At 37.7% G+C, this 27,558-nt stretch overlaps 1 protein-coding gene across 1 annotated transcript; it reads left to right on the top strand.

Moving 5' to 3' along the window:
* The first annotated feature begins 212 nt into the window (after positions 1 to 212).
* On the top strand, positions 213 to 27,534 carry LOC121369755 (ankyrin repeat domain-containing protein 7-like). The gene is made up of 3 exons (XM_041494813.1): positions 213 to 644; positions 22,034 to 22,224; positions 27,174 to 27,534. The coding sequence occupies exons 1-3, from the start codon at positions 213 to 215 to the stop codon at positions 27,532 to 27,534; spliced, it is 984 nt and encodes a 327-aa protein (XP_041350747.1).
* Positions 27,535 to 27,558: the final 24 nt, after the last annotated feature.

The following is a 27,558-nucleotide window of genomic DNA, read 5'->3' as shown; positions in this document are numbered from 1 at the left end:
CCTAGTAATAAACTGAATACACCTTTTGGCTTGGCTACTAACCTCAACGGTCACTATTTATTTCAACACTACAGGTGATTAAAAACTATCGTGGAGTCGTACGTTTACGTCGTAGATTCAACGGAAGGATACTTTCGATCTAAACAGAAAGAAAAAAACAAAAGAGGGGGGGGAAAAAGGACTTTATGTTGATGTTACTGTAAAAACCACAGATGGAAGCCAGAGAAAAACTAAAGGAGATTTTGAAAAAGGGCAACGTCAAACATCTGGATAAACTGCTCAAAGACCTACCACCGAGGAGTATCTTGAGTCGCGTCAATGAAGAATTGGACAGTGACGGAACGACTCCGCTGATACACTGTGTCAAGTGTGCTGGAGTTAGTTTCGCCGATTCTGGTACCGGTTTCATTGATTGCTGTATATACCTCATAAAGCACGGAGCCAAGGTGGGAACCAAGGATACCCATGGCAAGACGCCGCTCTTCTATGCAGCCAGTAACAAGAACGATCGGCTGGGGCAGACGCTGCTGGCTGCAGGAGCAGATCCCTTCGTTAAAAATCAAAACGGTGTGTCTATTTTGGGAATCGCAATCCAGACCGGTGCCATAGGAACTGCAAAGAAAATTATTGAAGAGTTTGACACGGTAAGTTTACGGTGCTATTTTCAAATGTTAAAAATAAATAAATAATGTTTTAATTAATAATTGTTGAAATCAGAGCAATGTATTACATTTTTTAAAGAAAGTAGAAATAAGCACACACAAAAAAAAAATGCATGCAAAACGAACAAATAAATTAAGCCAATATCTAGAAAATAAAACATCGGAACGTAGAGATGTTGGGATCAGCGGCCGGATGTAGACCAGTCGGTAGAGCACTCGCCTGAGGTGTCTGTGTCGAAGGATCGAATCCCCTCAGTGGACCCATTCCATGATGAGGGGTTTTTTCCAATCTTAACCAGTGTCCCACGAGTGGTATATCAAAGGCCGTGGTATGTGCTGTTCTGTCTGTGGAAAAGTACAAACAAAAACGTATTGATGTTTCGATTAGGGGGCGGGATCAAGATCAGTCGGTAGAGCACTGGCCTGAGGTGCCTGTGTCTAAGGATCGAATCCCCTCGGTGGGCCCATTATTTGATTAGGTGTTTATCTATCCCAGTCAGTGCCAGACGACTAGCCGTGGTATGTGCTGTTCTGTCTATAGAAAAGTACATATAAAAGATCCCTTAATAGCAAAATGAAGCGGGTTTCCTCTAAAGACCGCGTGTGAGAGTTAACACATGGTTGACATCAAACAGTCGATGATTAAGTAATCAATTTGTTCTGGCTGAGCCGCTAATTAATCGAGCTCGTTAAGCATTAGTCACTGGAATCATTTGATCAATTAATCGAATACAAGCTTTGTGAACAGAGTTACTTATCTTCTAGTCATGTACCGGCCTCGGTAGCACAGTGGTTAAGCCATCGGACTACAGGCTGGTAGATACAGGGTTCGCAGCCCGGTACCGGCTCCAACCCAGGACTCAATGGGTAGGTGTCAGGCCACTACACCCTCTTCTCTCTCACTGACCACTAACTAACTAACAACTAACCCACTGTCCTGGACAGACAGTCCAGATAGCTGAGATGTGTGCACAGGACAGCGTGCTTGAATATAAGCACGCTTGGATATAAGCACGAAAATAAGTTGAAATCAATCAATCAATCTAGTCATGTGGTTTTTATTTCACTAACGGGGAATGGGGAAATATAGCCCAGTGGTAAAGTGCTCGCCTGATGCGCGGTCGGTCTTTGATCGATCCCCGTCGGTGGGCCTATTTCTCGTTCTAGCCAGTGGACTACGACTGGCGTACCAAAGGCCGTGGGGTGCTGCTAATAATGAGGAAATGTAGCGGGTTTTCTTTCTAAGACTACATGTCCAAATTTTCAAATGTTTGACACCCAGTAGCCAATGATTAATAAAGCAATATGTCATTAAACAAAACAAACTTTAACTTTAGTTCACTAATGATATAGGAAAAAAAGAATTAGTGGAAATACGTAAACATTTCAATTATTTTGTCTAAACATATTTAAATTTCACGTTTTTAATATAGGAAATAAACACTACACCGTGAACCGTTTTGTCAGAAAGTAGCAGATTTAGTACTCCAAAGCACACTATACATTTGAATCGATTTTTTAATCGATCACTGATCGGTTTGTTTATCTCGATCACAAAATACCATCTAATTCCCAACAATTATACGCATTTGATCGTGTTGGCACCCCAGTAACGGATCCAATTTAGAGTACGTATTAACGGTTAAATGTGTGTGTGTGTGTGTGTGTGTGTGTGTGTGTGTGTGTGTGTGTGTGTGTGTGTGTGTGTAATAACCAGGTTGTGCCCCCCTCCCACTCAAGGACGATAAAATTCTGGCTTGTGCCCCCCCCCCCCCCACTAGAGACTTTGCCCCCTCCACTAGCTTTGTCCCACCCCAATCCAGATGTCGTCCCAACGTCATTAACAACAACTCATTAACCCAATGCTGGATAAACAACAGCCAGATAGACCACACTGAGCTGTGTTCTTGGAATAGAGTGTTTGATTCTTAAATTATAAAAAATAAACAAAGCTCACTCAACCTTATGGGATATTAGCAGGACAACACTCAACTGTGAACTGACAAGAACTGAACAGAACAGAACAGAACTTTATTTCTCCCAGGCCGTTACACAACGGCATATGGGGAATATGAAATAACAATATTTGACAGTGACAAGATGGGTTTTACAGGAGATAATATATATGTATACAGTACAATACATATATGTAATAAATTCACAATGTAATATGCAATGGTATTAACACAGCTATGTATGGTGTGGAACAATCATCATACTGCACATGCACAAAAATATACGCAAACACTCATAAATATATACGTATATACGTACAAGTCAAGACAAGAATTTATTTACACTCCGGCCGTTGCACAACGGCATAGGAGGAATATATACATATATAATTTGTAACATTCACGTGACAAGATGGTTGATAATGAACATATTCAAAGACCAATAAATAAAATTCTATAAGAACAATATGTATAACAAAAACTCTAAATGCATTAGATACATGTACATATTTAAGAACATCATCACAGTTAAACGCTGTTTTGTTAAATAAATCGATTTATTGATCATCGGCTATTGGAGGTCAAACAATTGGTAATTTTGACATATAATATAGTCTTAGAGAGGAAACCCGCAGCATTTTTTTTTCCATTAGTAGTAAGGGATCTTTTATATGCACAATCTCACAGATAAGATAGCATATACCACGGCCTTTGATATACCAGTCGTGGTGCACTGGCTGAAACGAGAAATAGCCCAATGGGTCCATCGACGGGGATCGATCCCAGACTAATCGCGCATCAAGCGAGCGCTTTACCACTGGTCTACGTCCCGCCTTCTGAACTGACAGACGAAGACAAAAGACTATCAATAAAACGTTTTTTTCTTCTTCTATGGACTCATTTAGGGCCATGTCATTATCAAATAGTGTCTACGTTCAATTTTATTTTGTGACGAACCATCTAAGTCCATGGATACAACATTCAGAACTGACGCAAATACGTTATAACTTTGAATGTAAACCTGTTATTATAAAGAGCCAAAGTGGAATTCAGCTTTGAAGATAGGTAATTAATTGTTTGTTTAACGACACCCACAACACATATAATAATAATAATAATAATAATAATAATAATAATAATAATAATAATATAATCAACGACTCCAAAACAAAGTTATTGCAACTCTAAATGACTAAAACTTTAACATTTTCTAAATCGTATCTTTGCACAAAGCATGATCAAATGGACTTTCTGGCAATAACATCGTTCGCTAGACTGGGGGGTTGCGCCTAATCAGATGAATGTGACGTGATGGAACACGATGGTATCAGTCAAAATAGTACTCCGTTTCCTGAACACGCCACGGATGTTAGCGAAGTGTGAGCATATCCCAGTTGCGGATCCAGAAAATCCATTTAGGGGGAGGGCCAATGACAAATGGCGGAAGGCCACAAACGTTCCCGAAGGGATTTCTCAGATTCTATAACATAAAAAAAGAAGAAGAAAAAAATGTAAAATTTAGGGGGGGGGGTGGGGCGGGCCCCTCAGGCCCCCTTAAATCCTCCACTCTATCCATTTCATACCCTTTATAAAACAGATGCATTAAATATGTAGCCACAATGCTTCTCTCTCTCTCTCTCTCTCTCTCTCTCTCTCTCTCTCTCTCTCTCTCTCTCTCTCTCTCTCTCTCTCATAATGTATTGCCTTATGCGCCAAACCTCTTCAAGCAACGGACGCTACGCCACGGTATCAATCCAGCTCTGCCCCTACCCCCACCCCACTTACCCTCTGCTCTCAGGAAAAGTACCTGGAGCCAATTTCATAAAAGTTAAATTTATGTCTGCGACTAGCAATTATTCCGGTCATACCTTTACGTGTGTTTGGCATCTATTTTACGCAGAAAATTACATCATTAACGGAAGATGGAGCATTTTAAATAAGGACAAAAGAAAATGAAATCTGTATACTTATAACTAGTTTAATTGTACTGGTAACAGCTTAATGGTATCAAAGACTGTGGTTTAGTTGTAAATTTATGCTTACGTGCAAAACTAGGCTTACGATGCTTTATAAAACTGGGAGTGGTTAATGACACACTTTCAGGGTAATTTCATTGGCAATTCCACACTTTTATCAATAACGTTGATACTTAATTCATTACTAACTATAGCTCCTGGGCAGATCAAGGGATTGAGAGATTTGAAAAAAAAAAATGCAAAAACAAAATAACTGCTTCATTGATCGACGTATATCCTCCATAACGATGACGACAATGTATCAAACATGTTATGTTTCCGCAGACGTCGAAGCTTGATTGGTCGCCAAGGAAACGCGTCGTTCGACTAGATTGAAATAATAAATCTGATTCTAAAACACATTTTGGAAATATATACACAACTTTTATATCATGTAGAAATAAAAATAAAAACATTTTTTTATAGATTTAAGGATTAGTGTAAAAAGGTTTTAGCAATACTGCCGGTAATGAGCAAGTCCAGCAGTGATAACAGGCGCGGATCCAAGGGGTGGGCGCTAGGGGTGTGAAGTCTCTCTCTCCCGATTTTCGAATGGTTAAACAAAATCTAGTGTTTAACGGATTAATATAATGAATTGTGACCTAGTAATAATGTAAGGCAGGTGGCTGCATAATACGGGCTAATTTGAAGTATATTATTAAATGAATCGGAAAAATGGTTTAAAACAGAACAAAAAGAAAAAAGAAGCCTCTTAAAGCCGCACACCCTAGTTCCATCCAGCGAAAATAAATTATAATTTGGTTAATCTACAAACCTGTAACACACTTAGATCACGTTTTTATCAAATGTAGTGAAAAAGCAGGTTTTATATCGATAAATACCATGGGAATCCCCATGTCCCAATTGCTTGAAATCATTTTGAAAGTTAGTATTCACCGGTAGATGTCGCTCGAAGCACAACAATGCCTACGTCACAACAAATTTCACAGACTTGGGGTGCGTTTCTTTCACCGTAATGGTTAACAACTAGCCGTAACTAGGGTGTGTCCCTTTAAGACAGTCACTGAGATGGATGTTTTACGTAGGTCAGTCGGTGTCATGTATTTAAATATTAAATAAATTAGAAACACAATAAGTTGGTCTCTTAAGACTGGTGGGTGTTTAATGAAATTTGTATTTTACTGAATTATTTGTAAGAAGCGTAAGGTTGATTTTTCTTTTCTTTTTTAAAGTCATTTTCGTGCTTATATCCAATTAAGGTTAGAGCACGCTATCCTGGGTACGCTTTCCCTGGAACACCCATCAGCTATTTGGGCTATCTGTCCAGGACAGTTGGTTAGTGATTAGTGAGAGAGATGAGGGTGTAGTAGTCTTACACCTACCCATTAAGTCGTTAAAACTCGCTCTGGGTGGGAGCCGGTATCGGGCTGCGAATCCTGTACCTACCAGCCTTAAGCCGGTGGTGGCTTTCTAATACAGCTGGGCCCATTTTACGAAGTGCATAACGTAGCTTTTCCCGTAATGTGGTCTTAGCGCTAAGATAGCTTCATAAAACGGGTCCCAGCTTATTAGCGCAGGTTTTGACTACGTGTACAGTTGTAAAAGAAAGAAAGAAATGTTTTAGTTAACGACACACTCAACACATTTTATTTACGGTTATATGGCGTCAGACATATGGTTAAGGACCACACAGATATTCAGAGAGGAAACCCGCTGTCGCCACTTCATGGACTACTCTTTTCGATTAGCAGCAAGGGATCTTTTATATGCACCATTCCACAGACGGGATAGCACATACCACGGCCTTTGATGTACCAGTCGTGGTGCACTGGCTGGAGCGAGAAATAGCCCAATGGGCCCACCGACGGGGATCGATCCCAAATCGACTGCGCATCAAGCGAGTGCTTTACCACTGGGCTACGTCTCGCCTCGCGTGTACAGTTGTACTCTAGTATAGTGTCGACTCATTCCTTTAAATTTGCTGAGGTGTCTTTAAACAAATATTATTTTTCTTGCCTTACGATAATTTAAGGTCCTCGCCACACCAAAATTGTCTAAAGTATGCCCTCCAGGCGTACACAAGGCTTGTCCATGACTGAAGATCAACCTATATGTACTGATATACAAAGGTGTGTACATCTATATATATATATATATATATATATATATATATATATATATATATATATATATATATATATATATATATATACACTCAGTTATAAACTTATAACGATCACAGCGGTGTACTGTTAATTCGTCACACGGGCTTGGTCATTTGAGAACGTACATACACGATCAAGTCCCTGCATAGTGATGTCTATTTGTTTGTGTGAAGTATGGTTGACCGAGCACTTGTAGTTTTGGAAACCGAGCACTTGTAGTTTTGGAAAGAAAGAAAGAGAGAGAGAGAGAGAGAGAGAGAGAGAGAGAGAGAGAGAGAGAGAGGGGAGAGAGAGAGAGAGAGAGAGAGAGAGAGAGAGAGAGAGAGAGAGAGAGAGAGAGAGAGAGAGAGATCTAAAACTTAATAGACGATTTAAACAGTTTAGATTACGGCTATTTGATGTCTAATATACATTAAATTAATTTAGGACCAGTAGACTGGTAATCCTTGCTGGTATCATATTGTTTGAGCAAGCTTGGATTACAGATGATTTCTAAGCATTGAATAAAATCTGACCCATGATGCAGGAAATGTTTTATTTAACGACGCACCTCAACACATTTTATTTACGGTTATATGGCGTCAGACATATGGTTAAGGACCACACAGATATTGAGAGAGGAAACCAGCTGTCGTCACTTCATGGGCTACTCTTTTCGATTAGCAGCAAGGGATATTTTATATGCACCATCCCACAGACAGGATAGTACATACCACGGCCTTTGTTACAGCATTTGTGGAGCACTGGCTGTAATGAGAAATAGACTAATGGGACCACCGACGGGGATCAATCCTAGACCGACCGCGCATCAAGCGAACGCTTTACCATTGGGGTACGTCCCGCCCCTGACCCATGATGTATGCACAAAAAGTTTGCACACCGTGAATTTGATGTAAAAGTACCGAAATCGTTCAACTAGGATTCGTGACAGGTTGGTTCGTAGAGATATTTTGTTCGCTCAAAGTCGTGTTTTAAATCATTAAACGGAAGAATCTGATATTTAGTTGTTTTGGTAGGTTTTTTTTTTTTTTTTTTTTTTACAATATTTTAAGAAAAATGCCAAAAATATCTATTGACCTTCTTAGAGACTATCTCGAGTTTGCAATCATTATAAAATGTTTCTGGCCAGCAGTCTTTTGACTATCGGTGTCTGTATATCCACTGTGTTTGCGGTCGAGTGATAATGTTTGTTGCAGTTATTTTACATTTTACTTCATAACCTTTTTATTATTATTTTGGGGTTTTTCATTTTATTCTCTTTTTTTATTTGTTAAATTGGGGGTTTTTTTGTTGTTGTTTTTTTGTTTTTGCTTTTTTTGTCTTTTGGGTTTTTGTACGTACGAAATTATTGGAAGGTAAAATACAGTTTCTCCTACTACAAACATGAGGACGACAACAAACATCTAGTTTATACAGACACTGATATTGTAAACAAGAAAATATCTGTTAAATGTAATTTTAGTCCTCCAAAAGGTTCCGTATGTTAGGCCATCGGTCTACAGGCTGGTAGGTACTGGGTGAGTGCTCCGCAAGGCTCAGTGGGTAGGTGTAAACCACTTGCACCGACCAGTGATCCATAACTGGTTCAACAAAGGCCATGGTTTGTGCTATCCTGCCTGTGGGAAGCGCAAATAAAAGATCCCTTGCTGCTAATCGGAAAGAGTAGCCCATGTAGTGGCGACAGCGGGTTTCCTCTCAAAATCTGTGTGGTCCTTAACCATATGTCTGACGCCATATAACCGTAAATAAAATGTGTTGAGTGTGTCATTAAATAAAACATTTCTTTCTTTCACCCCTGCGCGTGCTGTAACCTCACAGTGGTGCAGGGGTGTAACATTCTTTTTGGAAATGGCCAATACAGCACAAATTCAAATTTTGAGTAAAAGTCAGTATCTATCTGTGATAGTTGTATTTTTGCACAGTTCTTTACAGTTTTTATTTAAATCTTGAATTTTGGGGTGTCGTTAAACATTCATTCATTCATTCTTTCTTTCTTTCAAACTCGGAATACTCCATTTAACTAATTTAGATTAGTATATTTGATGACCCGTTGTCATTATTTGTAATGTAGACTACTGAGGTATCGTTTAAAAAAAATATATATATATATTTGGCAGTGTCAGGGTTGACGAACCCTGAGCTCACTGACTTACAAATATTTTAAATATATTTCATATATATATATATATATATATATATATATATATATATATATATATATATATATATACAGACTATTTACATGTAAACAATGTTCATGTTTAAAACACATACCGCATTCAAAAACTCTTTCATACACTCACCTACTCACCACCACCACCCCACACCCCCCAAATATTTTTTTCTTTCCTTTTCACAGACTTCAAAAGAAGAATGTACACCATCATATATATTTTCGTAAACAAAAAACTAAAGATCACTGTTTCGAAAGAGTCATTTAGCTTTGTCTGTTTACTGATGTGTAAAAACAAATATTCTGTGTTAGAGTCGCTGATTAAAGTCAAAGTTTGTTTTTGTTGGAAAGTTCACTGGGTATACCATGTACATGTGTGTGGGTGTGTGTGTGTGTGTGTCTGTATGTCTGTCTGTCTCTGTGTATGTGCGAGTCTGTGTGTGTGTGTGTGTGTGTGTGTGTGTGTTTGTTTGTGTGTGTGTGTGTATGTATGTCTGTCTGTCTGTCTGTCTGTATGTGTGTGTGTGTGTGTGTGTGTCTGTCTGTCTGTCAGTCTGTCTCTGTGTATGTGCGAGTCTCTGTGTGTGTGTGTGTGTGTGTGTGTGTGTGTGTGTGTTTGTGTTTGTGTTTGTGTTTGTGTTTGTGTTTCTCTGTCTGTGTGTGTGTGTGTGTGTTAAGAATGTCTCGCTGAGCGAATGGTTGCGGTAGTGGTCCGGGAACTGCGTGCGATTCGGGACCTAACGTTCGAGTCCCAGCAATGGCATGAAAAGATGTTTGAGGCCAAAAATTATGTTTATCTTCTGTGTCCGTGCGTTTATATCTTTGTATGTACTAGTAAAACCCGACATACATGCACTATATAGATATATCCATACATCAATACATTGACATACTTATAAATGCCAGGTTTACCCACAACTTCATGTACGTTAAGAGCCGACCACATGGCTTGTAGGCCCCACGCATATCATTGGTAAACTGAATATTCTTATTTAAAAATATTCCGATGGCCGAAAGGTTACGTTGGTGGTCTGGGAACTGCGGGCGATTCGGTGCTTAAGGTTCGATTCCCAACAACGGCATGAAAGACAATTTATGTGGCCAACAAGGATTTGTATACCCTGTAACCGTGCCTTTATATCTCTATATACACTAGTCAATAGGAAAATACATAATACATATACATTGTGTATATATATATATATATATATATATTCATACATCAATACATACAATGATACATGCATACAATGATACAGTGATATGTGGATGTTTGGATAGCTCAGAACGTATCGTGGCAAGTCTGCAAGTTACGGGCAATTCGGTACCACAGGTTAGAGTCCCACCAACGACATGAGACAATTTGTGAGGTCAGAATGGATTTAATTATCCCTTGTGCAAATGCGTTAATATCTATGTATGTAATAATCAAATACGACATACATACAATATATAGATATTCATACATCAATATATTAATACGTACATACATACATACATACATACATACATACAGGCAATCAGGAAGCTACATACACATACACGTACGTACTGTAAACAGATATATTATTTCACAGTACCTTGAAAGTTTGACCTAACATAACGGTCCTCTGTAACCTACCTTAAATGTATTACATTACCAACAATCGTAACTGTTATAAAACCTTTTACACCTATACATATATAATATTTATGTGTGTGTTCTATTGCACAAAATATTATTACCGTCCAGTTACATATACTGTATAAACAATACACACCACGGCTGGCTGCATTACGCTGTGTTCTCGTAAACGCCGATTAATTCTTAATGATACTAGTGTTCGCCTGTTCATTCATCCTGAAAGAATCGCTTGTGTAAGTCGCCATAGTTTTTCGCCATTCAGTGTGTTTGTCGTTTTGGACGAGTTTTTCTCCTTCGTGTCTCGGTGTCTGTTTCGGACACCTTGTCTTGGTTCCCGGACTATGACGATGTCCGTCTCTGTCAGGTTCTCAGCAGAGGAAGATGAGCGATGAGCAAAGCTGTCAAAGGTTACTGAAGGTAAAACACAATTCAGTTATGACGAAATAAGTAGGTTTGTTAGGGGCTGTTCCAGTAACGATTACGTCGAGGGTAGAGAGGGGGGAGGGCGTTAAAAATATTTTTAGTTATTAAATTATTATTATTATTATTATTATTATTATTATTATTATTGGCATATCTACAACCCACACATTTAAATTTTATTTCAAGTATGTATACATAGACAAATATTATGGAAGGCTCAACAGGGAAATATTATAATAGCTATCGGTGCCTCCCGCCCCTCCCCCTTTCTTTGAGACAAATTATGTTTGTTATACTTATTTACGTGTTGTTAATCAAATTAAGGTCCAAACACGCTGCCCTGGGCAGGCACACACCTTAGCTATCTAGGCTATCTGTCCAGGACAGTGGGTTAGTGGTTAGTGTTTGTGGTTAGTGAGAAAGAATTTGGTGTAGTGGCCTTACACCTACCCATTGAGTCGTCAAACTCGCGCTGGGTGAAAGCTGGTGCCGGGATGGGAACCCAGTATCTAACAGTTTAATCTCTACACCACCGAGGCTGGTATACATTCTGGAACACCTCTTATAATAACAAGACTTTAATGTTAGTGTTTTGGACTGGTTACCAGCGGTTTAAAATGCCTGGTTAAAAGTATGATTATCTCGTCTACAGAGTGTATTAACCAGCCTCGGAGTCATGGTGGTTCAGTCATTGGTCTTAAAGAGACGGTCTTGGATTTGCTGTCATTGTAACACGTTTTAGACTAACATAGCATTTTTAAAGGGACATTCCTGAGTTTTCTGCAATTTTAAAGATGTTATCGGTCAGGTCAGGTCATAGGGCTTTACGTGCACATTCAGAGCAAGCTGTTGTAGCGCACGCCTGATTTTATCGACTAACGGAGACTTTTTAACGATTGTAATTACATATCAAATATATTTTTCTGCATAAAATATTAGTGGCTGTATGTTAAACGTGTTTCTGATCGTTCTAAAAAATTTACGGTTAAATTTCATTTTATTTCCTAAAATATTGGCCTTCTTACAAATATTAAGACGACCAGAAACACATTGAATATACAGACATTGATATTCTAAACAAGAAAATACATTTATATGTGAGTTTAATCGTAGAAATATTTTATTAGTCGGAAACATCTTACAATGCAGCAAACTCAGGAATGTCCCTTTAACAACAGATATTACATATTAAATACATTTCCTTGTTTAAACTGTCAGTATCTGTGTATACAATATGTGTCTTGTTATCCTAATGTTTGTAGTGACCCAGGTTGTACTTTACCTACAAATACTTTCGTACGTACGTGTATAAAAACATTTATATTATGAAGTAAAATGAAATTTGAACTATTACAAACAATAGGATGACCAGAAACACATTTAATATACAAAAACTGATATTCCAAACAAACTTAATTCAAGGTGTAACTTTAGTCGTTAAAGAGGATTTATCATTTGGAAATAGGTTACAATGGATGTAAACTCAGGATGCAAACTTAGGATAATAGTCTCTTTAACGCTGGTAGCTACTGAGTTTGGCTCCCATCCAGAGGAAGTCCTAACCACTAATGAAACAATGGGAAGGCAACTACACCGACGTCTTTCTCACTAAACATAAATAACCAATCATTAGCCCACTGTCTAACCCAAAATGTCGAGTAGACCAAAATGCCTTAACAGTTACTCCAAAATTTATTGTAATAATATCTACATAGTAATGCAAATGTCAACACGATTTGTGGCATATCATATTTTCGTGCTTATATCCAATTAAGGTTCAAACACGCTGCCCTGGGTACCCACCTCAGCTATCTGGGCTGCTTGTCCAGGACAGTGGGTTAGTTGTTCGTGGTTAGTGTTTAGTGAGAGAGAAGAGGGTGTAGTGGTTTTACATCTACCCACTGAGTCGTTAAAACTCGCTCTGGCTGGGAGCCGGTACCTGGCTGCGAACTCTGTACCTACCAGCTTTATATCCGATAGCTTAACCACGACACCACGGCTGCCGGTCGATTTGTGGCAGTCTATTACTTCAATTTCGTATCAATTTATTGCACGGAGGCCTGGGGCCTAATTCACTATGCTAAAAGACTTGCAAAAAGGATGTTTTGTTGTCTAACAGAGCCTAAGAGACCTTTATGAATTCACACAGCTCTCTTACGCTCTCTTAAGCAACATCGCATGTTGGCTTTCATCCTGAGGACAGTGAACTTTAACCTTAATTGATTTAGGGATGTTAGTTACTATAAAAGTTAATTAAAGATAAATCGTTAAGCAACATCGCATGTTAGCTTCCGTCTTCAGGACAGTAAACTTGAACCTTAATTGATTTAGGGACGTCAGTTACTATAAAAGTTAATTAAAGTTGAATCGTAAGCAACATCGCATGTTAGCTTCCGTCTTCAGAACAGTGAACTTGAACCTTAATTGATTTAGGGACGTCGGTTACTATAAAAATTAATTAAAGTTGAATCGTAAGCAACATCGCATGTTAGCTTCCGTCTTCAGGACAGTGAACTTGAACCTTATTCGATTTAGGGATGTCAATTACTATAAAAGTTAACAATTAAAGTTGAATCGTATACGATCATTTCTGACTAAAGCTCTTAGACAAACATGTTATAAAAGTTATAAACAAACGCGCGTGCACACGCACACATACCTTAGCCTATGCATACATACTAAAAAGTCACGTGTGTGTGAGTACAAGGAATTACTGCATAAAAACTGACACACATATGCACAAAAAGATTATACTGATCCGAAAATGCACTCCACAAGTGTTGTATTCATAATTGACTTATATTGCATAAAGCTAAAACTTAAAAGCTTAAAACTACAGTCAGTATAGAAAGTATATAATAAGCACACGAAAAAGGAATTACTGCATAAAGATTTACACACAAATGCACAAAAAGATTATACCGATCCGAAAATGCACTCCATGAGTGCAGTATTGACTTAAAGCGGTGATATATATATATATACACACACACACACACACACACACACACACACACACACACACATGTATTACATTCTTAAAATTGAACTCCATAATATGCACTGCATGTAACTCAAATGCGAAACCCTCATATCCAACGTATTACCTTGCCTACATGCCAATTTCTTCAATCATCTGTGACGAATATGGATTTGGATTAACCCCATATTAACAACATCTAACGCTAACTGTTCCGATATAATTCTTTGGAGAAATGTAACGTATAATTAAATGACTTCTCAAATGCTGTACTCTGAAAGGAACTATCATGTGTTCAGTCCTTGCAAGACTTCCATTAGTCACTCCCACCCCCACTCCCAACCCCACCCTAAACAAAATAAACTCACATTCTGCTTTCCTGGGTTGTTGGATGTTTTTTGTTGTTGTTTGTTTGTTTTCTTTTGTTTTGTTTTGTTTGGGGGTTTTTTGTTTTCTTTTGTTTGGGGGTTTTTTCTCTTCTTTTTTTTTTTGGGGGGGGGGGGGGGGATGGTGGTGGTGGTGGTTAAAGCACTATTTTACCCTAAATATGTTTGAAATAATTTTAGCATTATACGGATAAATACAGTTGAAATTACCTTTAGCTGAATTATTTCAAATCTAAATAATTGTAAAAATATTGTATTTGTCAAAAACCTTTTAAAATGGAAGAATAAAACGTTTGTTTTATTTAACTAGAGCGCATTGACCACAGCTATTGGATGTTTAACATTCGGTAATTCTGATATATATTCTTAGAGAGAAACCCGCTAATGTTTTTCATTAGTAGCAAGGGATCTTTTATAATATTATGCACCATTCCACAGACAGGATAGCACACATACCACGGCCTTTGATATACCAGTTGTGGTGCACTGGCTGGAACGAGAAATAGCCAAATGGGCCTACCGACGGGGATCGATCTCAACCTGACCGCGCATCAAGCGAGCGGTTTACCACTGGGCTACATCCCGCCCCAAATAAATTGTAATTTTAATGATGTAAAAAATATTGTATTTGTCAAAAACCTTTTTAAATGGCTACAAATTTTAATGTGTTTGTCCGGCTTCTGTGGCTTTCGTGGTTATTCCATCGGAGGCAGGCAGGTTCACAACCGGTACCGGCTCCCACTCAGAGCGACTCGATGGGTAGGTATAAGACCACTACACCGCCTACTCTCTCACTAACGACAGACAGTCCAGATAGCTGAGTGGTGTGCCATGGACCGCGTACTTGAACCTTAATTGGATATAAGCACGAAAATAAGTATAAATGACTGAATGTTTTTGGAATGCTGACTATACTATACAGCGTTCACGCGTAATATAATACCTTACGTTCACCAGTGTGAGAGGGAAATAAACGTTTGCTTAAGAAGCTTATAAAGATTCAATCATAAGGATATATGTTGAAAACACACGAGTTTATTACACTCAACAACATCAATTAAGATCCAGCAGAGGTTTTAATCAGTTTGTGTTAGTGTTATGCTAGGCTCAGACTGTCAACTGTCACGACGGAGATGGCAACTTGACGGTTGCGTTGTTATTCCCCCAACTTTCAACTTATGATTGGTGCGCTCAGATTATCAACCCTGTTATGGTCGTAGATGTTGTATACGGCGAGAGTCGAGTTGTAAGAGTGCTCAGACTAGCAACTGGACAGTCATGGAACTCGTGAGTTTCCTAACTTCATCGTGTCAGTTGGTAGACTGATCCTAGCATTTATACCTTAGCAAATTTTGATCATAGATGACTTTTAAACGCTGTTTGAATCACTTTGACCATTGTTAACAAAGAACAAAAAGGCAAACTGTGTACGTCTTAATTAATTTTGTTGAGAATATATCTGTAGTATTGTGGTTGTTTGCATTAATAAACAATGTTTTTAGGATGTGATTCCGACATCACCAATTTAATTACACCTTAGCATTCTCTAGCAGGTAGTAGTAGCAGTAGTAGTTTATTTGCTTTAAACCGCGTGGTTCGTAAGGATACAGTTATATACAAGTATACAAACCATATATAAACATAAACACACACACACACACACACACACACACACACACACACACACACACACACACGACTGTGTCCCTCCACTACAGATTGTGCCAGCCACCCCCAATATCGTTCCTACGGGCCTGATTCTAATATTTTATAGTAGCTCAAATTTCATACGTATCATTTCATTTTTCTTCAAAAAACAATGTGCTGGGGCGTCGTTAAACATGCATTCCTTTCCTTTTGATTCCAACCCATATACGGTTACTGTCGATCCTAATGTCATGAGCTCGCTTGTATAGTAACAATATCCTTATACCCGATGGCGTCGAAACTATTTGCCATTACCGGCCTCCTGATATGAAAATAGATACAAATGTAATTTTTCACCTCGTTAAATGTTAGCATTGTACTGTTTATTGGCGGTCGTTGAGCAAGCGGCACGGTGAATCGACCCGTTTTCGATTTCTGTTAACATCTACACACGTAATGATTAATCTGAGGTGTTCTTGAAAGAACTAGTTGCAGGACGAAATAATGACGCGACAGTGATGATGATGATGATGATGATCTGATGATGATGATGAACTAATGGTGATGATGCTAATATGATGGTAGTGGTGATGGTGGTGGTTATGGTGATGATGGTTGTGGCGGTGGTTTTGGTAACGATAATATTATAATGATGATGATGATGGTGATGATGATGATGATGATGGTGGTGGTGGTGGAGGTGGTGATGGTAGTTGTGGTGGTGGTAGTTGTGGTGGTGGTGGCGGTAACGATAATATAATAGTGGTGATGATTGTGATGATGATGATGGTGGTGGTGGTGGTAGTTGTGGTGGTGGTAGTTGTTGTGGTGGTGGTGGTAACGATAATATAATAGTGGTGATGATTGTGATGATGATGATGTTGTTGATCAACGATGATGGTGCTAATATATTGATGGTGATGATGATGATTATGATGATGACATTTATGCGAGTTCGATGGTGTAATGGTTAATTAAATCATTCGATTTAATTAAGGCAAGCAGGTGTTTATATGTATGGTTCGCTCAGCAGTCAACCATTTCCAACTCAGTACACAATAATTTAAGTCGGGAAGTGTACCACTATACTAACATGTCTTTTTCTCATTAAATGTAAACTCGCATGCACACCTGCACGCACACACGCAAATACATACATGCGCACACACCTTCCCGCCACTTTTGTGCTACTGGGAAACCAGGGGGAGATCAAGGATATATAGTTAAGATATAGTTTACATATTATTGTAGGTTTCTTCTTTGCACTCTCCCTCCCTTCACGTCATTCACCCGTGTTGATGTCCACGGACGTTCAATGGTTATTCGTAAACACTCCGCGTGACTGAAATGATTTGTTTTTCGCTTCTGAAAATAATCTTTGTTTCTGGATTACCATAATACGATCGGACGATACTAATTTCTGCGACAAAATGTTTCCACACGACACGTAGATCAATACGTTCACTACTAAAAGGTCGCAGTCAGAAAAGTATTTACCGGTACAACAAACGAGCCATTTAATTAAGGTTACTAGATAAAAGCTAGGCGTGTCACAACTTGCTTCGTCATAACCAGACTAAGTATTTCTGTCTTTGTGAATAATAATGTTTATTTCATTTTAGGAGGACGATTGCAATTCTGGACCCAGTTTCACAAAACATGCATCTTAAGCCTAGTTTTGCATTTTAACGTAAATCTACGACTAAACTACGATTCTTATTACTATTATGGTACAACAAATATAGTTAGAAATACACATATTTCATTTTCTTTTGTCCTTAAAATGCTCCATTTTCTGTAATTTTCTTCGTGAAATAGATGCAAAACACTTGTAAATGTATGGCCGGTATAACTGCTAATCGCAGACGTAAATTTACGATGTTTTGTGAAATTGCCCCGCCATGCTGGAGTAAATCTTCGAATTCCAGTAAATATCATAATGATTCATCTGCAACCCTATATCTGTTAGCAGTGATGTTTATATGAATAAATGTTATCCAGGTTCGGGCATTTTTCAAGCAAATGCCAGGCTGAATGAACGAAACCTCAGCACGAAATATATGTCGACTGTTGGGTATTAAACAAAGATATGTAGATGAAAACGAACAAAATTTATGATTGATATCAAAATAAAAATCAGTAGTTATAATAAAACACAGCTTTCAAAAAATAGTAAATATGAAGAATTATATATTTCTAAAATGTTTAATAAAATCCAACATCCCTAAGAAGTTAAATAATAATTATTGATGAAATATTTCATGACATTACGTCCACCAGAGTTCAGGATACTGGTGTAACTGGAGACAATTTCATAAAGCATTGTAAGTTTACATCTGTGACTAGCAGTTATATCGGTCATGCATTTATATGTGTGGCATCTATTTCACGCAGAAAATTACATTATTACACAAGATGGATAATTTTCAGGAGGGGGATTAAATATCTGTATTTCAAACTATATTTGGTGTACTTTTCATAGTAATAAGAATTGTGGTTTAGTCATAGATTTACGATTACGTGGAAAAACCAGGCTTACGGTGTTTTGTGAAATTGGGCCCAAGTCTTCATTAGAAATATTTGTGAGTTTGCGATTCTATACAATCGGAGTTTATCCATAAGCGATCCTAAATTGCACTGTTAACATACTTTGAAGTCTGTTTTCAAACTCAGGCATTACCATTAGTAAATGTGAAAGTAAATTACACAATACGAGCTGCCATTAGATACTATTTATCTTGCAAGATGAACTATATTTTATGAGCGAAAGCGAGTTCGACACGTAGGCCCTATTCTAGACTTACGACAAATGATGCCAGGTTACCTAATAAGACCTAAACTGTGGTATCACTTTGGCATAGAATATTCGCATTCGTTGATTTACTTCCACAGTACTCAAATCAGAAATTATTTTATTACATCAATTCTTAACATTTTTAATTTGTTAAACCAGAATCAAAGAAAACATCAACCATTATGTATTTCCCTTTGTTGGAAGCAATATCCGGTGTACGTTACGTTGACCATCAGTGAATTACTTTCACTTTCAGATTGTTTTTTTGTTTGTTTTTGGCTTACATTATTATACATTATATTACGCATCAGAACGATCAAATTTGTTTTCAATTTTTTTTTTTTTAATCAGGCCATTAGGCCAAATCGGTTCCGCTACCAAAAAGAGACCACGTACGGATAAGAACAGAGTTGCTTCCCTTGACCAATAAAAAAAAGTTTGTTTTATTTAACGACGCCACTAGAGCACATTGATTTTTTATCTTATCATCGGCTATTGGACGTCAAACATATGGTCATTCTGACACTGGTTTTTTTTTAGAGGAAACCCGCTGTCGCCACATAAGCTAATCTTTTACGACAGGCAGCAAGGGATTTTTTTTTTGCGCTTCCCATAGGCAGGATAGCACAAACTATGGCCTTTGTTGAACCAGTTATGGATCACTGGTCGGTGCAAGTGGTTTACACATACCCATTGAACCTTGCGGAGCACTCACTCAGGGTTTGGAGTCTGTATCTGGATTAAAAATCCCATTCCTCGACTGGGATCCGAACCCAGTACCTACCAGCCTGTAGACCGATGGCCTAACCACGACGCCACCCAGGCTTGTTCTCTTGACCAATAATACAGGATTGCACATACCATATCCTTTGATAGCTCGACTGTTCAAGAGCTAGGTGGAACATTTGGATGGTAATAGGTCGCTCTCTCAGTTAGAAATAATTCTATAGTGAAAAGACAGAATTGCTACCTACAACCAGAGAAGGCAAATATTTCCGCTCTTAATACCATTGCATTGATCATTGTCAAGTTTGCTTATAACAAATATTTCACATAGTCACCACTAATACACACACTACCGAAAGAAAACCGTCATCACCTACATATTTAATCGGAACTTTATAACAAATATTTCACATAGTCACCACTAATACACACACTACAGAAAGAAAACCGTCATCACCTACATATTTAATCGGAACATATAACAAATATTTCACATAGTCACTAATACACACACTACAGAAAGAAAACCGTCATCACCTACATATTTAATCGGAACTTATAACAAATATTTCACATAGTCACCACTAATACACACACTACAGAAAGAAAACCGTCGTCACCTACATATTTAATCGGAACTTATAACAAATATTTCACATAGTCACCACTAATACACACACTACAGAAAGAAAACCGTCATCACCTACATATTTAATCGGAACATATAACAAATATTTCACATAGTCACCACTAATACACACACTACAGAAAAAAACCCGTCATCACCTACATATTTAATCGGAACATATAACAAATATTTCACATAGTCACCACTAATACACACACTACAGAATGAAAACCGTCATCACCTACATATTTAATCGGGATCTTATAACAAATATTTCACATAGTCACCACTAATACACACACTACAGAAAGAAAACTGTCATCACCTACATATTTAATCGGAACTTATAACAAATATTTCACATAGTCACCAGAACATATAACAAATATTTCACATAGTCACCACTAATACACACACTACAGAAAGAAAACCGTCATCACCTACATATTTAATCGGAACTTGTAACAAATATTTCACATAGTCACCACTAATACACACACTACAGAAAGAAAACCGTCATCACCTACATATTTAATCGGAACTTGTAGCAAATATTTCACATAGTCACCACTAATACACACACTACAGAAAGAAAACCGTCATCACCTACATATTTAATCGGAACTTATAACAAATATTTCACATAGTCACCACTAATACACACACTACAGAAAGAAAACCATCATCACCTACATATTTAATCAGAACTTGTAACAAATATTTCACATAGTCACCACTAATACACACACTACAGAAAGAAAACCATCATCACCTACATATTTAATCAGAACTTGTAGCAAATATTTCACATAGTCACCACTAATACACACACTACAGAAAGAAAACCGTCATCACCTACATATTTAATCGGAACTTATAACAAATATTTCACATAGTCACCACTAATACACACACTACAGAAAGAAAACCGTCATCACCTACATATTTAATCAGAACTTATAACAACTATTTCACATAGTCACCACCAATACACACGCTACAGAAAGAAAACCGTCATCACCTACATATTTAATCAGAACATAATTGAAACTATGGGATGCTGTTGATATCCTTCCTGTAGTCCGTGTATTAGAACATTTTTGTAACCCAGTATTTTAAAAGCACTTTTCCTTTTCTTTATATGTTACACCAAACTGAAATATTTGACAAAAAACATGTTTAGTGGGCATAATTGAACTCGTAGCTTATTGGTCACTCTGCACTAACATTTTTATTTTTAAAAATACTATAAGGCCAAATAAAAAAATATGTGTGCTTCCGGTTAACCGACCAACCCATATTCTATTCGCTATTTTCACTGACTATAAACTTTGTTTGCACCTACTGATCTTCAAAACAGGGAGAGGAGGCAGCATTTGTTTGAAATGTTATTTTATTGTTCTTTACCAAGACCATTTTGACAAATTTTAGGAATTTAAAAAAAAAAAAAAAAAAAAAAAAGATAGCATGTAACCAGAACCACATATTCCAACTAGTGCACCACAATGTGTATATCAAAGGCCATGGTATGTGCAATCCTGTCTGTGGGCTGGTGCATATAAAAGATCTCTTGTTACCAATGGAAACATGTAGCAGGTTTCCTCTTTAAGACTATCTGTCAAAATTACCAAACGTTTAACATCCACAGCCAATGATTAATAAATCAGTGTGCTCTAGTGGTGTCATTAAACAAAACAAAATTTATCTTAACTTTTTTGTTTTACATTACCGGTAAGGAAACTCAAATACTTGACAAAAAAACATTTTTAGTGGAGTCTGGTAAAGGGCATAATTGAACTCCTATCATATTGGCCAATTTGCCGTAACAATTTCCATTTAAAAAAAAAACCCAACATAATAATAATAAACTGAAGTGCATGATGTTTCATCACAGGTTTTGAATGAAGTAGATGGGACTGGCTGTCCACCTCTCATTCTGTCCCTGCAGCTCGGGAATGACGATCTCTGTCGCTTCCTGCTCGATAAAGGCGCTGATGTCAACATTCAGGAGGAGAGGTCTCACCGAACGGCTCTGCATTATGCACTGTATATGAAAAAACATGAAATCTTTGAAAAGATTCTTAGGTAGGTCAGTCTGGATGTTCATAGAAGGAAGGAAGGAAATGGTTTTATTTAACGATGCACTCAACACATTTTATTTACAATTATATGGCATCTGACACATGGTTAAGGACCACACAGATATTGAGGGAGGAAACCCACTCGCCACTTCATGGGCTACTCTTTTTCCATTAGCAGCAAGGGATGTTTTTTATATGCACCATCCCATTGCCAGGATAGCACATACCACAGCCTTTTATGTACCAGTCAATGGTTCGTAGAAGAGATCAGGGACCAGATTCACAAAACATTGTGAAACTAAATCATAGATTCTATAACTACCAGTATAAACCTGAACAACTAATATAGTTTGAAATATACATATTTTATTTTTAGTTTAGTCCTGGCACTAATCCATCTTCCGTCATGATGTAAGTTTTTTTAGCTTAAAAAGTAGATGTCAAAGTAATGTTAATGTATGCTAATAATCCATCTTCCGTCATGATGTAAGTTTTTTTAGCTTAAAAAGTAGATGTCAAAGTAATGTTAATGTATGCTAATAATCCATCTTCCGTCATGATGTAAGTTTTTTTAGCTTAAAAAGTAGATGTCAAAGTAATGTTAATGTATGCTAATAATAACTGTTAATTGCAGACATAAACTTACACTGTTTTGTGAAATTGGCTTCAGGAACAAAAGGGCTTGAAGACACTTGTAATTAAAAAAAATTCTGTTCCGTATATATATTTCTTGCCCCTGAACAGGGTTATCCAGCTTTTGCATGGTGCTAAAAAGATCTGTCAGACCCTAGGGCTAGATAAATCTGTCCGACCCGAGGGCTAGACGATTTCTACATACGCATGACTTCATAACTCATGCTTTACAACGATTGACATCATAACTCATGGTTTTCAGAATTCTGTTTGCCATTTCATGTTGTAAAAATTGTTTTAAAATTATTTAAACAAATTAATATTTTTAACATTATATGTATTGGTAAGTTGTTACATTTGTATGTCGTTGCATGAGGTGGACTATACTTTTCCCGTGTATGATTAAATGAGTTTGTAGGTAAAATGTTTACGAATCGTCCTACAATAAACAGATCGTCACTTACAAAATTAATGTTTTGTTATTGAAGTTAAATGGGCAAGAAAAAGAATCAATCACCATTGTGAGGTATAGTTACGGCATTTCCAACCCTCGGGACAAAATGTTTTTGCTCACAAAAACATTTTGTCCCTCAGGTTGGAATTGCCTTATCTATACCTCACAACAGTGATAGATTCTATTAATACATTATCATTGATTCTATAATCCACAGTTGATCAGTTTGGAAAAACTTGTTGTAACTGATGATTGATGATGCAGTTTTCATCTGTTTGAAATCCATCCTATTAAGTTCATATTTATGTTCTATTCAACTGTATACCCACAAGTTAATCGATTGGGTCAAACCGGTTATATCTGATCTGAGATGATGAATTATGAAACTGTAACAAGTTCTCAATTCTAATATTGATTGTTTCATTTTTTTTCCAGTGTTAGGTCCTGTGGCAGAATAGATATAATATAATGACCTAAAGTATCTTTAATGCACATACAGTTTATGGGTGAATCAACTTGGACTGCATTCAAAAAGTGTTATAAAATTTGCTGACCAATCAATACAATCAGCTCAGTCAACCGATCCCAGTTTGTCAAACCAATCAATTAATCAACCTGGCATATATTTACATCCACCACACTGATCTAACAAGACCGACGCCATGGTGTCATGGTTAAGCCATCGGACATCATTCTTGTTGTTAGGTACAGGGTTCGCAGCCCAGTACCGGCTCCAACCCAGAGTGAGTTCTTAAGGGTCAATGGGTAGATGTAAGGCCACTACACCCTCTTCTCTCTCACTAATCATTAACCACTAACCACTAACAACTAACAACTAACCCACTGTCCTGGACAGACAGTCCAGATAGCTGAGGTGTGTGCCAAGGACAGCATGCCTGAACCTTAATGGAATAGTATGCACCTCAGTGGTGTAGTGGTCGAGCCACCGGACATGATAAGGCTGGAAGGTTCTGGGTTCGTCTCCCACCCAGAGCTTAATCACTCAGTGAGTAGGTAAAAGGCCAACATGTATATACAGACTTCTCTCTCACTAACAAGACCGGCCTCGATAGCGTCGTGGCAGGTCATCGGTCTACAGGCTGGTAGGTACTGGGTTTGGATCCCAGTCGAGGCATGGGATTTTTAATCCAGATACCGACTCCAAACCCTGAGTGAGTGCTCCGCAAGGCTCAATGGGTAGGTGTAAACCACTTGCACCGACCAGTGATCCATAACTGGTTCAACAAAGGCCATGGTTTGTGCTATCCTGCCTGTGGGAAGCGCAAATAAAAGATCCCTTGCTGCTAATCGGAAGAGTAGCCCATGTAGTGGCGACAGCGGGTTTCCTCTCAAAATCTGTGTGGTCCTTAACCATATGTCTGATGCCATATAACAGTAAATAAAATGTGTTGAGTGCATCGTCAAATAAAACATTTCCTTCCTTTCTTTCATTCTCACTAACAAGGGGCGGGACATAGCCCAGTGGTAAAGTGTTCGCTTGATGCGTGGTCAGTTTGGGATCGATCCCCGTAAGTGGGCCCATTGGGCTATTTCTTGCTCTAGCCAGTGCACCACGACTGGTATATCAAAGGCCGTGGTATGTGTTATCAAAGGCCATGGTATGTGTTATCAAAGGCCGTGGTATGTGTTATCCTATCTGTGAGATGGTGCATATAAAAGATCCCTTGCTGCTAATCCAAAAGAGCAGCCCATGAGGTGGCGATGGCGGGTTTCCTCTCTCTATATCTGTGTGGTCCTTAACCATATGTCCGATGCCATATAACCGTAATTAAAATGTGTTGAGTGTGTCATTAAATAAAACATTTCCTTCCTTTCTTCTCTCACTAACAACTAACCACTAACCTACTGAACTGGACAGCTGAGGTGTGTGCACAGGACAGCATGCTTGAACCTTAATTGGATATTAGCACGAAAATAAGTATAATGAAATGATCTAACAGTTGTAGTGGCTGTGAGTGAATCTTAAAGGGTAATACACGCAGTGAACAAAGAGTACCCTGACCTGTACAGACACATCTGACTTGTTCAAGCACACCTGCCCTGGGTTCACCCAGCTCTAAATTCACTGGAAATATCAATCAGAAGGCTATCTTTGCTGATGTCTTTGACCCATATTTATTTGATCAATTCTTAAATAGCCCTAATGATGTAATTTGAAGCTATTATGCCATATAATTTATATTGGTTTAATGCCAATTGATTCTGTGCAGCAAAATAACCGATTTATGCTATAAATCGATGTGCAATAAAGTGGATTCGACTGTATATACCATATATATATAGGGCAACGACCCCAGTATTCGACCACTTTGGCATTTGCTAATATTTGTTTTTCTTCGTAAATACTTACTGGCAATGCTATTCACTGAATGTGGTATACACCGACTAGAGTAGGTTTGAGTGCCGCAAGGAACAGTATACAGTATTCGACCAGATGACCCAGTATTCGACCACTTTTTAATTAACTAATAAAACTAAACTTTGAAGTTTATTTCATAGTAAATGCAGCATATATCAAACAACTAAATCCAAAAAGTGTTGATTTTAACAACTGCATTTACGCACGCACACACATGCTTATATACACATTCACACATGCACAATTACTTTCTGATGAACAGTCTCTTTGGTCCTATCTTAATTTACAAATAATGATGTTAGACTGAAAATAAAAGAAAACATAATTGTGTAAGTCCTGACAAACAGCACCAAAAGACATAAAAGTAATAAATTTGTGGTTCTTGGGAGTTTATTTTGGGAATGTATCCTCAAGCTTTTCTATTGATCAAATACTGGGGCAACCTCAATCATATGCCATTATTTGATCACGTGGTCACGTGATTGAAATTATAATGTCTGAGGTCACATTGCCAGCTCCATTTGATTATAAATAAAAACATTAAAGACATTTTCAAAGATTTCAAATTGATTAAAAGTATTGCAAATGTTCAGGGGATGTTGGATGGTGTAATAGCATGCTATTAAAATGGCCGACGTTCATATTATCACTATAGCCGATGAATATATACTTACGTTCATTCACATGGTTATCATCTGCTATTGCGTTTCCAGAAGAAAGAATGTTCACCCTGTTGCGTATGTTCAAAATACTTTGGGAAAATCTATATACTATTCAGTTTAAACAAGTATGGTCATTAATTAAATACACTGGTCGAATACTGGGTACTGGTCGAATACTGGGTACTGGTCAAATACTGGGTACTGGTCAAATACTGGGGTCACTGTCCTATAACAAAACAAACCAAAAAAAGTAAAAGTAAAATAAAAATAAAAACAAAAACAAAAACAAAAGACAAAATAAAACCACTATACCAATACTGACTAAAATAGAAATCTTGCTTATCAGAATTTCCATGTGAACAATTGTCGACATGGCATGGATGCACTAAAGGATCAGGAGTCAATTTCACAAAACATTGTAAGTTTATGTCTGCTACTAGCAGTTACACCGGTCATACATTTACATGTGTTTGGCACAGAAGATTATAACATTATGGAACATGGGGCATTTTATGGACAAAATAAAATCAAATATGTGTACTCCTAACTGTATTTATTGTACTATAATAGTAATAAGAATTGTTGTTTTGTCATAAATTTATGTTTACATGCAAAACTAGGCTTATGATGTTTTGGGTAATTGGGCTCTGAATATCATTTCTATGCTTATCAATAGCAGTGATTTCATAAGAACTTGTTTAATGCTTCTGTTTTCCATATCCTTCACCTATGCCATGTCAAAAACCACACACACGATGCAAATAGACCCTTTAATGTACACTAATAACTTAATGACAGTTATTTCTTTCTTTATTCTCTTTCAGTCGGAACCCAAACTTTGAGCTGACTGATTACAAAAATACGACCATCATTCACCGTGCGAGTACAATACATGATGTACAGTACCTGAAGTCGATCTTTGACAGCAAGATGCCCCCGAGTAGCATACTTCTCAACCTGTCTGACTGCGATGGTGCTAATGCCGTGATGTTGGCCTGTCAGAACGGAAACTTCGAGCACTTGAAGCTGCTGGCTGAACATGGGGTAAATATGAAGAGTTTCATCGCAAGACGCGATAAACGCCATATTACAATACAATGTGCGAACACCACTCAGACACTGTTCACACGCAGACAAACACAAGTTCAAATTCAGTTTTCAGCAAAATGCGATATGATTGTTTGAGGATATATCACAGATTGCAGAGAA

This window comes from Gigantopelta aegis, chromosome 4 (assembly GCF_016097555.1).
Source record: "Gigantopelta aegis isolate Gae_Host chromosome 4, Gae_host_genome, whole genome shotgun sequence".
Classification (NCBI taxonomy): Eukaryota; Metazoa; Mollusca; class Gastropoda; order Neomphalida; family Peltospiridae; genus Gigantopelta; species Gigantopelta aegis.
Note: the sequence above shows the minus strand (reverse complement) of the source record. Positions and strands in the feature narration are given on the sequence as shown.